The 13,203-nt window shown below is 39.2% G+C and overlaps 1 protein-coding gene across 2 annotated transcripts in view; it reads right to left on the minus strand.

The window, feature by feature from the left end:
* The window catches only part of DOCK2 (dedicator of cytokinesis 2), a 157,252-nt gene that overhangs the window by 127,696 nt on the left and 16,353 nt on the right, over positions 1–13,203 (minus strand). For both annotated transcript variants that reach the window (XR_010723196.1, XM_066197618.1), the window contains exons 9-21: positions 13,065–13,146; positions 12,422–12,557; positions 11,754–11,829; positions 10,717–10,793; positions 10,259–10,384; positions 9,262–9,386; positions 6,762–6,860; positions 5,262–5,334; positions 5,084–5,187; positions 2,859–3,042; positions 2,658–2,755; positions 1,616–1,705; positions 1,277–1,377 (exon numbers count right to left, since the gene is read on the minus strand). Coding sequence is in view for 1 of the 2 variants with exons in the window: in XM_066197618.1 (XP_066053715.1) it covers positions 1,277–1,377; positions 1,616–1,705; positions 2,658–2,755; positions 2,859–3,042; positions 5,084–5,187; positions 5,262–5,334; positions 6,762–6,860; positions 9,262–9,386; positions 10,259–10,384; positions 10,717–10,793; positions 11,754–11,829; positions 12,422–12,557; positions 13,065–13,146 (1,371 nt within the window). In the remaining variant the exon portion in view is untranslated. The remainder of the gene's footprint in view (positions 1–1,276; positions 1,378–1,615; positions 1,706–2,657; positions 2,756–2,858; positions 3,043–5,083; positions 5,188–5,261; positions 5,335–6,761; positions 6,861–9,261; positions 9,387–10,258; positions 10,385–10,716; positions 10,794–11,753; positions 11,830–12,421; positions 12,558–13,064; positions 13,147–13,203) is intronic.

The raw sequence follows: 13,203 nt of genomic DNA on the forward strand, positions 1-13,203 counted from the left end.
TGCAAATGAGGCTGTCCTGAGAGGTTCTGTACCCTTCCTTTTCTTCTTTCACAGTACTATAAAGAATTAAATTGCACGTGCTTACTACTTATGGAGTGAAGGAGGACTGAAGGAGAGCACAGAGTTTGTGCTTGAGCTTTCTGAGCCCAGTAATGCTCACTTCAACTGAGGTGAGAAAAAGGGCTGATTTTGCATTGCTGCCTTTCAACTCTAGGAAAGTCATGGTCTGGTGCATGATTTTTGTGACATTTTGTGTTGAGTTAGAACTAAGGCAGATTCAGCACAGACACTAGAAGATAGCCCCAACTATTCCAAACCTCCAGCTCAGGTCTTCCCTGTACTATTCATACTCCAAATTGAAGTCCTGCTTCAATCTGCCACTGCATTAAGCTGCCAGAACGAGACATCAGGTAGATTAAAAACTCACATCTATCCTCTTAAAGCACATCCCAGAGATCAGCACCAGCTGAAGATGTGACCCTCCTTCATAATTCAGTCATTTTATCGTACCCTCATCTGCAAAAGCCTATTCTAAATAAAGTAGGAATCCAGGATTAAATTTGGTGTGTAACATGTCTGCACAGTTTTTACTCTCTTCTGTGAATCCATGTCTTCCCATCCAGGCAATAAGTGGAAGCTCCAAAAGTTGAAAACAAAGAAATAAATAAATAAAAATCCACTAGAAGTCCACTACAATCACTACAATCCATTGGTGTGACCATGTAACAAATACTACAACTCCATTTTACAGCAGGGCAGGGAACAAGTGCCGAAATTCTAGTTCACTGCACTGAACCCCTCCTGATGCAACCTCAGACTAAAATGCATATGAAGACTTGACAGTTCCCAAACAATTCTTTCACTTTTGATTTTTCTTGATGTGAAAAAAAAAATATGTGGAAACCTATGTAAATGGGTTAAGGAGAGCCTCGAGTCCTCACTTGAGGCATTTCAGCTTAAGGCCAGGGGTAAAAAAGAAGGGTTTTACTGCAAAGCATTTTTGATAAATTTGACAGGATACAGGTGAAGTACTCAGACACAGCAAACTCCAGGTGACAGAAAACAAATGCCAAAGCATCATTTAACCCCAAATCATTTGCTGTGGGTTCATTAATTCCACTCATAAACAAATGTGTCTCAGAGGCAGATAAGCAAACAGCAGCATCAAAACAACAGTCAGCATAAATTACATCAGAAACGTCACAAGCAGGATTTACTTCTTTCACGTGATGGTGGAGGTTTAGGGAAAAAGAGAAAGAAGAGAAAACAAACTTACTTGTATGCCAAGGTTGCACTAAAGTGCTGTTGGATATATGCTTCCAAAACAGTGTTAAAGTGCTGAAACTTACGGTCTGCAATGAGCCCTATGATATAGATCTGAACAGACAGGGACACAATTAGCCAGAGCCACATTGCAAACTTCAATATTAACTTTCTAAAAATATTTCCGGTAATTTACTATACAAGTTTTTGAAGAAATTTGATGTTCAGTCAGTGAGTAATATTCCTTTGTTCTATAGAGACTTTCATTCTCTGCAGCGAAAAACTTGATAGTTTGTTCAAAATTCTAAGGTTCTTTACTTGGACAAATAAATTCACTGGTGCTGACTCTTACCAGTGCATCAAAGACAAGGATGTCGTACTCATTGCTGTGGGAATGTTCCATCATGATGTTAAACAGGGCATCCAAGGTATCCTGGAGAAACTACAGAACACGAAAAGACAAACTGATAACCAATTCGACTTGAAAACCTCGCAAGATAATTTTCTGATAGTAAACTTGGTCTCCCTCAAGTTAGAATTTTACTACCTTTACTGAAGCATCACTTAAATTGGGAAACATTTTCAAGGGTTTAGGCTCTAGTTGCTCTAATTTTAAGAACCTACATCCTCAGACACATAAGCAATCAATAATACACGCTTAACTCAAAGCTTATGGAAAAGATAAAAATATTATAGAAAGGACAAAACTTGTTAAAACTACGTTCCTTAGTGACACAGATTAGGGTTGATATTTTCACATATACATGTTGATTAAAAAGACTTTTCCTGCTTCTGTGGTCTGATTCAAATTATGTTCTAAATCAAAGAAAATACATCAGTGATTTGGGACACAAATTTTTGGTTTAAAAAATCCACTCCTCCTTCTTCTTTTTTTTCATTCCTTCTCTCCAGAGACATCTAATGTTTATGTTTAAAAACCCAAAGGTAATAGTATCTGCGATTTTCCAAAACACTAACAATTTTTATTCATACATTCATTAAGTTAAGAAAGTGCTTTTTTGGGCACATAACACTTCTTGGATTTAGTATCAACACGTAAATTAATATTAAGAACTGCAAAGAATGCAGTAGGAACTGTTTGTGATAGTTCAGACAGACAAAGGGAAACAGATGAATAGAGATTGTGGAAAATATTTTATCATTACTGTCTTCATCTCCCAGTAATAATCTTGGAAATCCCCCAGCCAGAAACAGCCAATACCAGAGATGTCTGAAATTAAAAGTAGAAGGAAAGCTGGCCAGCCCTGTGGAGGATCCTGTCCAGGTGTTGGCTTTCTTGGTCCCTCTAACGAAGAGCTTTGCTCATGTCCTTTGCACTGTGTACGAAGGGGCCTGAAGAATAACTAATGTCAGAATAATGACTCAAGATTTACCTTCACTACCTCCTCTCCATCGACAAGCTTCAGTTTTTCCAGGTTCTCCTGAAGCAGCTGTGGCTTCATGCGCCACTTCAAGAGACCCAGCAAGCCCACTAACAGAAAGTAAATGGGCAGACGTTAAAATTTAAAATCTGATTTATCAGTTTGTGCAAATGTTTTCCTTTTAACGCTCCCATCTGTTTAGAAGGTACATACCATTCTGAGTTACCTTTGTAGAACAAACAAGAGTTGAAATGTAAAATGCATCTCTTGAGCTGACTGAAAGCCCCCCAACAATACTTGAGCTCCTGGCTAAGGTTGCTCCTTTGTTTTCTGTGAGCAGACGTGTAGAAGGCAATGCCAAATAAGCACCAGCATCCTCCATTTTTTTACTGTCCCCCTGAAAATCAACACACCATTCATTACATGTTTCACACCACCTGATTTAAAATTAAACTTATTTTGTTCTTTCTAGAGAAGCAAACAAAACTGAGGTGCGGGAGGGGACTTTGAGGGGTGACACCCCTGGCAGAGTAAAAGCAGGAGCCAGTTTCTCATAAAATGCAGAATACTGAGCATCACCTTGAAGACTGTACACAGGATATAGACAACATGATTAGAATGTCTGCACACACCTTCAAAGCAGAGGACAGGACTGAGTAAGGAAAGAATAGCAGCACTGTTTTGGTATCCTCATTATAACTTAACACCTGGACCTTGAACATAAAAGATCAGGGCAGGGTAAGATTATATTTTAAATCACTGTGTGCTGCAGTAACCTAATGACATAGAATATGTGCCTTCCAGTAGAATGAACAGTACAAAACCAGAGAGCAAACGTAGGTTTTTCCCTCCTCTCTTTCATCAGCTTCAGTGCCACAATCTCACAGATTTTCTGGGTCTTATCTTAGAATTTCCCCAGACAGGAAATGAGTTTTAGACAAGACAATAAAAATCATGCTCCTCACTGCGTAGAGAACGAATTTGAGATGTCACTTAAAGCTACAACACTGTGACAAGATATGACTCTGTTGCAGACTTTTGGTCTACAAGTGTGCATGAACAAGGTGCTGCAAAAACCATGATCTGGAAAGACGTTTTAAAGTTTTGCAGTTTTATTTGGTTCAGTGATTGCAGATGTGCAGTTTCTACTTTGGTCAAAGAGGCAAGGTTAAAAAAATGACTAAAAGAGACCTAGATCTACAAGAAGCAAAACCTTTATGCAGCAAAACACACAGCAGTACCAACGCCTATGATTGTATCATACTTGCCAAATAATTACTTCCCAAATTTCTGGAAGCAAAAGAAAGTCTTGACTTCCGCTTTTTGGGACAAGTCAGACAGACAATGGGAAAAAGATGAAGTTATGATCCAAAAGTTTCTCCAAAAGATCCAATGCCTAAAGACAATTTAAACTTAGCAGTTTTCAAATTACTTATTTTGAGAGACCACGTGTATGGCTGCTTTAAACACTCACAGCTTACAATTACTCTTTTTAATACTAGAATAGGCAAGCATATGTCAGAAAGTCTGTTTCTCACAACCATAAACTAGGTCAACTCCATTTAGCATTTCTCATCCATGCTATCGCTTAAAAAAAAAAATTACTGAGCTGATGCAGAAATGAATTAGGTGGAATTTTATAACCAACATTAACCGCATGGTCCACAATTTTCCTTCTAGTCTCAATATTTTAAATTATAGTTTCAATGAAGAGAAGATAAATAACTATACTCTGCCATTAATCCCTTTTGGCTTGCCTAAGCAACTTGATTTAGTTGCATGCATCTCACTTGGTATTAATGATACAGCAAACTTGTTTACTGAGAAGAGTGCAGAGAAAGAACTGAAGTTTCCTTTGCACTGGAAGTGATTTCTGGTTCTTAGCTCCTGCTGGACACCATTCTCCAAGTGGGCAAATAAAACAAAAGTCAAAACATCTGCTCCCTGCTTCCTTCACAAAGCCAAAGATGCTGTTTCCAGGCAGGGGTAACTAAAGCTACTCTTCACACCCAAAACCAAATTGCCGAAACTTTCACTTTTGTACCTGAGGAACTCACTGCAGTTTAAAACAAGCATTTTCCTTAAGACTGAATTCCCAGCTTATTCACGAGATAAAGATTCCAAGCAGATCAAACACTTCCATATCCAGCAAGAGGAATGGTACCCACCCAAGTACAGAGCTGCAGCACAATTTTCTCTATGCTACAGAAGGCCAAAAGCACAAATACCAGTAAAAAGAGCAATCACCTCTCACTGTGCTTAGAGAGCTACATCTTTTAATTTTGTTCAGATGAAAAACATGGTCTTTTCTTTGATAGAATGATAAAATCAATCTAGCACTAAGTAAATTCACAATGCAGTCAAAGGCAACAGTGTGAGAGAAAGCAAGCAAGCAAGCAAGAAGCAAAGAAAGAAAAAAGAGAAATCTGAGCCCCTACCTTTAGGACTAACAAATCGTGGATGCCATCTTGGAGAGTTGTTCCATCCTCCTTCATTAGTCTTATGTAGGCCATTGCAAAGCTCTTTTCTCCCTTATCTTTAGCTGCAAAGCAAGAGATTTGGGTTGACTACCCATCAATGAATTAAAATTCACTAAAGTAAAAGTTCTCTACTTACACTCTTGAGTTGACCTGTGCCTGAACATGAAGCGCAGATGAATCCTCTGCATGTCCTCAATGGGGACTGATACCTTTTGAAAAATCAAAAAATAATGAGGAGAGTTATGGGGGGGGGGGTGGTTGCACATATAATGAGCCCCTATTTTAAAATAAATGAGCCCCACTTCTTCTGGTCCCATAGAGCCTTTCACAGGCCGCTTCAAACCGTTGAGCCTGACCACAGTAGAAAAGTGGTGGCGGATAAGCAATGATCTGTTAGACTTTGCTCAAAGTCTGGCATCACCAAAGAAACGAAGCTCAGAATCCAGTGAGTTAATGTTAACCACAGAGAATTAAACACCTCTGCATTATGCAACTCCCACCTTTCAGATACAGAAATTGACAACCAATTTATTAAGCAGGAAAGGAAAGAGGTGAAAAGGGTATTATTAAATAATAACCTTGTATTAAAGGTGAAACAGGTGAAAAGGGTATGAAAATTCCAGCAAAATAAATTGACTATTTTTTAGTGGTTAAATTTAGTGCAAAGCCTTGAGGAGAATCACAGGAACTTGCAAGTGCTTTATTCTTAAAGCAGCATACTTTAGGTCAAACTTGCAACAAAAAAGACCAGCTGTGTCAGGGAAAGCACAATTTTTCATAGTATCAAGTTTGTAGTTCTAAAAATTTAAGGACTCACACAGCTTCGTGTGCATTCACAACTTCCCTTCACAAATCTTACAGAACAATGCCTTAACATTAACTATCCTTTTCAACAGGATCTACTATTAGTGATCCTGTACACAAGATTGAATTACGGAATAATTTTAAAAAGAAACTAGTATAATAAGCAATAAACAGAATGGGTCAATATGCTCAAAGCAACAAATAACTTCTGTTTGAAATCATGCTTCCAGTCCCTCCCTGTCCTTCACCATCACAGGTAACGTACCCTAAGGCAATAACTGCAAGCTTGTCACACATGGCTATTTTGTCTTCAAAAAATCATGCAAGCCTATCACTACTTCCTAAGAACTGTTTCTGGTAGCTTCTGGGCATTTTCCAATCATAGACATTAAAGCTTGATTAGGTAATTATTAGTGTGTCTCTAAAGAGAAGCAAGACAGCTTTTTCTTTTTGAAATCAGAAGACGGGGTGGGTGTTTTCGTTTGGGTTTTGGTTCGGTCTTGTTTGTTTTATAATTTTGAAGCTCCTCATCTCCATCGTTTCACCAAAATAGAAAAGATGCAGTATTTCATTTTTGATGAGCCCTGTTAGGACATAAGGTTATCTAAGATGATCTCATTTGTTTTGCTGAACAAAACCTACACATCATTTTCTAGGCCAAATTTCAAGCCTGAGTGATCATGTATCTCTAATAACTGATGTATGACTAAGACTTCATGCTTCAGCTGTAGTCAGGGACAAGATGTTTCTTGGAGGAAGCTGATGCTGTGCATCCTTTCTGTGTGAGGCACTAAGAAATGAAAAAGTTAAGAGGGAAGTATCCACGGCATACCTTCAATGTCTCCATCCATCGTGGCTGTTTGACCTGATAGTATACAACTGATCTGTACTCGCTCACGGGTTTGTCCCCTGCTCCCAGGCAGACAGCATTCTTACAAAAGGAGGGAAGAAACAGAACCTCATTAATTTGGAGCAACTTTGGGTAAATTAACTTGAGCCAAACCAAAGAGTCACCAGAGAGCCTCCCCTCAGGGTCCCAGCCTGGGAATTCCACCCGGGACACGGCTTCCTCTCACGGCTCCGCTTCCCGCCCTCACAGCAGGTCTGAGTTTGCATATGGCATCGTTCAAAATTAAATCATAATGGCAGCACCGATAGAGGGGAAGCATTAACATGAAGACACTGCATTTTCCAAGCCTCTGAAGACAATGGAAATAAACATTAGCCATGATCTATGGGTGCAGCCAGTGTAATTGCGTTTCACAGGGGTCACACGCAGTGGGCTCTAAGAGATGTGTGAAGAGCATAAAATTGACTTGATTTCTCCATCTGATGAATTTAAGTAACCAACATGTCATCCCAGTCATTAGAAGAAGTACAGAAGGAAAAAAAAAGAACCTAGCTTCATGATTCTGTTAATTTCCCCATTTATTTTTAAATACTTTCTTTCAGCAGAGTCTCAGAAGCTCTAGGCCACCCACCAGAGGTGACTTCCAAACTGGACGTTATAGGGGCACCAACAATAAACAATTAGAATTCCCCATTCTTTAAAGAATATCTGTACTAGGACAGAGCCAAGTGAAAGACTTGATCAGCTTCAAAACTTGTGGTTTTCCTCAGTGAGTCTGTGAAGGCTCGGCCTGCATCCCTCTGCTCTGGCTGTCTGCAGCTGAGTTGTACATGCAGAGTAAAAGCTTCTGCTGGACAGGGAGGCACCAACGTCCTGGTACCTGCCAGATATTTCTACTGAAGGCCCAGATTCAACTAATCCAATGCAGGCTATCCTAACTGCTGACAGGCGCACCAATCCTACTGAAAATCCAGTGAATCTTAAAAGTCTGCTTCAAACACCAGAATGCCCTGTGACCAGAAGGGCGTGATGCTGATACCTGAGGATGATTTGCGTGGTCTGGTCAGAGGGATTTAAGTGCAGAAAGCAATGCGTCATCTGCCTGAGCAGAGATTTTTCAAGGTCTGTGCACCTACTTGTTTGTCACCTCTGTGACATTCACTTGGATTGTTCCTTCTAACAGTAAACCAAGGGCCGGTCCTGCAGCTGGAACTAGTTTGATACCTAAATGGAACCAACCAATTTCCTGTGTAGTGAGCACATACCTGATATGAGAAACACTAATACAATTAGTGGGTTTGAAAATCTGTTGGTTTGGGGTATCTTAACAGCCTAAATGGAAAAACCAGTCACTTCTGTTATTACTTGCATTCAATTGCATTCCAATTAACTCCTCAAAATCATTGCTTAAATATATCCAAGGCCTGTTACCCACAGAAAGCAGGTGTGACATTTTGTCTCAAGGACAACAAGACAAATTGACTTTCTCCTAAGATCTGCAGAAATTATGTATCTGCAGAACTGAGCATGCATAATCTTGGAATACAAGATTGAAAGCGTGGTAATGGGTTTGTTTCTCTGAGGAATGGTTTTGTTTTCATGTGATTAGACAGAACAGAGAATAGAGTTAACTTCGGTGCATGCAAGTCATGCTCAGGTGCTGCCACAGGGAGAGGCAGAGTTTTGTAATCAGGGCTACAGTTTGTTGTGTGGACCTCAAGTGTTACGTGGGATTAGAATTTTCTCTGCTCAGGCTTTCAACTTACATTTTAGGTCAAGCAGTTAGTTGCAGTTCATAAACAAGTCATGAACCACAGTGTTTTACTCCATCTTTATTTCATCTCAAGAATGTCTTTCTAATTTCACCCTCACCATCCCAACACTATGAAGCTCAGAAAATGACAGGTCAAAAATCCCCCTGAATACCAAACTGGTGATAAACCCGAAGGAAAAGACAAAGGATCTTCAAAATGGGAACAGACAAGCAAAAAGACACTGTAAATATTTATGTTGCATATGTAATTGCTGTCAATTATTTCATTCTTTGCCATGTACTTAATTCAAGTGACAGAGACACAGACTTCCTGGCACAAATCAAGCATTTGTTATTTGGCAGAAACGGTACTTCTAACATTTCAGTGTGCAAATTGCATTCCTCTGGGAATTTCCTCAAGAAAAACCCTAGAGTAAGAATGCAGTAATTGTCAGAATCAGCATTTGTTCCTTGGCACAGCTAAAATAGGTCATTCAATGTTATTCCTTGTTACATTTTTATGCAAGACTTTTATAGGGCTCTAATAGACAGATCACTTTAAAAATCATAAAACTTATTTGTCACAAGATGTCACAGGATGACACAAGTAAGGGAATTGAGGTTTTGAATAGTGGTGTTTTACTGAATGTGGAGGTTAAGCCTTACATCCAAAAACGCAGCTCATGTTTCTATGCCCCTCATGCAGAAAAAAAAAAAAAGAAAACTTACTGGCAACACTTTTCCTTCTTCATCACAGACACACATTATCACTTCCACATTTCTCTGAGTTGTTTTATTGTATTTATCAAAATCTCCATACAGCAGTGTAATATAGATGTCATTTCTTATATCTCCTGAAAGAGAAATTGAAAGGTTAAAAAGCAATTAAAATGCTCTGAGAGCATAGGATCAGCTAAACTGCACAGGAGTACCTCACTGGTTGCTGTGAAACAGATAAAAAAGTTATCATTTTCCACCTGAACTTAAATTTTCAGTTCTTTATCTTTGCCAAGGCAAAACTACGATGTGAGGAGAAGCAAATGGGAGCTCGGAGTGACTCGGAGCAATTCTCGTCCTGCCCCGACACCTGCTGGTCAGGTGGCGGATGATCCCAGCAGGAATTTTCCCCAAACACTCAGCTCTGTTTCTGGAGGGAGCTTCATCTTTTAATTCTCTCCTCCGAAAGAATTCATACGACTTTTAAAGGATCGAGATTTTACTTGAGTTGAGGCGAGGAAGGTTTGCATCACTTGTTTTTTCAAAAAGGAGCCCAGCAGACAGTGAGTGATTTCGACTGGAAAATACCTCGTCATACGTACAAGTGAAATCAAGGCATTTCAAATTCGTCTGGTCATTATTATTAAAGGACAGCAATAATTTACAATAAAAAAAAAAACTTAATTTAAAATTCAAGTGACATTCGCCATAGCATGGATGGATAGAAGGATATCTACTTGCAGGATAAGAAAGTTATGTTCAGGGAGATAGGTTTATCCCTCCCTGAATTTTATTTTTCCTGTTGAAGCATTAGAAACTACTTTCCAAGGATTTCACTGTTTTATATAAGCCTCTAATATGGGAACAAAAGTTAGCGTGAGTGAATTCTAAAGATCCTCTGAGCTGCCCATTACAAAATCAAGTAAAGCAGCAGCAGATGCTTATTAACATAGGGAATGAGAAGAAATCCCTTTCTATTAGAGAACAAAGAGAATAAAGCACCTCCTACCTGGCATGATTATTTCAGGGAATCCCAGCTTTCTAGCAACAACCGTGGTTCTGTCTACAAGGTGTGGGTAATCCTTTCTAGTCTGAATCACGTCTCCAACCAGCATTTTCACAGTTACCCACAGACCTATTAAGTACATACACACACAGAGAAAAAAAAAATACATTTTTGGTAGGGGAAAAAAAACCTCTGTCTTCAGTTGATTGCCTCTTCTACCCACCAAAACAGGGATAAGAATTCCCTTTCCCCACTTCCTGTAGATGAAGGTCAAAGCTCTATAATGCAAAACTGTCACTACTAATTTAAATAGTCCCTATGATTCTGTAACAAACTGATGGTGCCTCAGTTTCCGCTTCAAAGCTGACCCACCTCCATGGTGGTGCTACAGCTCCAGCATAAAATGAAGTTTCACAAGAATACTTTATTGCTCACAAGAAAATAATCAAAACGTACTTTACCTTGCCCACCACTGTCTCCTCTTGATGCAGTGATTTTGCTTAGGAGACTGTGTAAAAAGTCGTTCTCTGCCACTACCCTGCAAGAGAAACAGCAATGTCTGCTGAGGAATTAAGTGCTAAATATTGCAGACACCGTTTAGAACATAAGTGACTAACGGCCTCAGTCTTCGCAGCACTGCCTGATTGTGATATATTCGGTATTTTTATTATCTCTCACTCAGGTTGCAGCCCACTCACATTCAGTTGTGTGTACGCTGAAGTGAAAAAGATTCAGTCAACGACCAAGAACGATGTTTTCTGACACTGACAATGTGAGTGCACTCACCAACGTGCCACTCCAGCTCAGTCCACTCTCCCTGACAAACAGCCGGATAAACGACCTTGGAGTTTTCCTCAGCTACTTTTGCATTTAGAAATAAACTCTTTCACAGCAAACGCGTTGGGTCAAATTGGAAACAAGTGAAAAAATAAAGCAGTGTGTCACACCCGAGTCTTTCAGAGTTAAATTTACCCTCTATAGCACATAGCAGCAGTGCTATGTAGGACACACCGAGTTATTTCCAGTATTTCCACTGGTATCTCTGCATTCAACCTGTGAGCATCACATTTTTAGGCAGCTGCCCTGGCATTTCTTCTGAAGACAGTATTTGATAATTCTATTACTTTTTAAAGGAAACAGTTCTTTACTCAGATTTTTCTCAAATTCTAAACAGAACCAAGCTCATAAAATAGTAGTTATCCTTGCTTGCAAATCTCAGTTGTAACTATTTCACTTGGGTTTGTGAAATCAGACATGGTACCAGTTGGCGGAAGGAGCACATTCGTGGAATTGCTCATTAATTTAACGTTCTGTGGTACCTCTGCAACTCTTACATGCCATTTAAACCACACCAAAATAATTAGCACTATTACAACACAAAATTGTTAAAGGAAAACTTTCTTATTCTTTAACCGTTTCACAGATTGTTACAGTCACAGAGATAGATAAATAAATATTTTCTTTGGCGTATAAAAAAATATATCTATGGCACTCTTACGGATGAAAGGGAATGAAATGCTGCTTTTCTTCATCACTTTCAGATTTTCCTTTTATGATATCTGTGATGTCCATGACTAGAAGAATAGAAGAAAAATCATCAGAACATATAAGAGCATTTCAGAATAGCTTCTCTTATCTATGAACGTTCTTGTGCCTGAAGGTAAATGTGGATTTTTCAGCAGCAGGGGTGGGTTTGTGGGGCAGAGCATTTTGTGCAAAGTCCACACTACTACAACCATGCTGCTGTGGAGAGAGAGGGAGAATTCAGACCAGCTTTAGTCCAAACTCGTGAATACAAGTGTCAGAGCTTTGGTGGTGCTTTTGGGCCATAATCACTGACTTTATTTCATCTGCAAGAGAATCTGTTATTAAATTGGTTCTGTGCTTTCACTCACACAGCTTTATACGAATAATATAATATAATATAATACAATATAATATAATACAGCACTATACGAATAATTAGAAAATGAAATTCAAAAGCACATTTCTGACTTGAACTAAAATGTCAATGTAGTCTGCACAGATTTCAACAAGAACAGAACACAGTTGATAGAGCTGATGGGTATTCTGACATGTCTTGGTAGAGATTTTAATAGTCCAGGGCTGGCAAAAAAAATCTCTATCTCTACCCTGACCCAGCCATAGCACGGAGACTCCAGGTACCTGCCACGCCAAAGGGCCGCCGCAGCCCTTGTGTGTATTTCTTGGAGTTACTGTCTCTCAGGTCCATCCTTCCCACTCGAACTATTTGGCAAACTAAATAAATTTTGTCTCTGCTAAGGTCCTTATTTCCAAGATCCTAAGAAACAAACAGAAAAGAACTGTAGTGTTACTTGGGGAAGAAACAAGTTGTGAAATTGAAAGAGGACCTCCAGTAATAAACTGAATCTGAGCAATCAGTGGGGGGGGAAAAAACGTAAACAAAAGACTCCCAAACCAACCAAACCCCCAAAAGCTAAACAAATAAAAAAACCTGAGCACATCAAAAGGATGAAAAAACTGACAGCTTAAAATTAAAAAAAAAAAAACAAAGTAAGATAAATAGAGAGAATAATAACAATTAAGAGATACCACAGACAAAAACAAATAAATCAAGTCATCAAGAAATTCATGAGGCAGGAAAGTAATTTGAAGAAAGGCCACTGAAATTGTCACTGCCTTACGTGCCACTGCCATTGTCCCCTTGCTCTAAGATTACCTCTGCTCCTGTCTTCATCTTGTTCACTCTTCATGAGATCTGACAGTGACCACAGAGAAGAGAATTTCATTTGCAAATACAAAGGGAAGGAAACTGGAAAACACTTACTGTGAACACCACTTTTAGATTGTTGAGCATATCAATTTCCTTCGGAAAGCCTCGACTCCCCCATCTCACCAAGTAGTTCTCACTGTTTGGAAGGTAAATATCTCACTGTCAAGTGATTCAAAAATTCTCCCTTTACACA

The sequence above is a fragment of the Chamaea fasciata genome, unplaced genomic scaffold, assembly GCF_029207755.1.
Source record: "Chamaea fasciata isolate MVZ Bird 193981 ecotype frontalis unplaced genomic scaffold, bChaFas1.0.hap1 SCAF_15, whole genome shotgun sequence".
In the NCBI taxonomy this organism is placed as follows: Eukaryota; Metazoa; Chordata; class Aves; order Passeriformes; family Sylviidae; genus Chamaea; species Chamaea fasciata.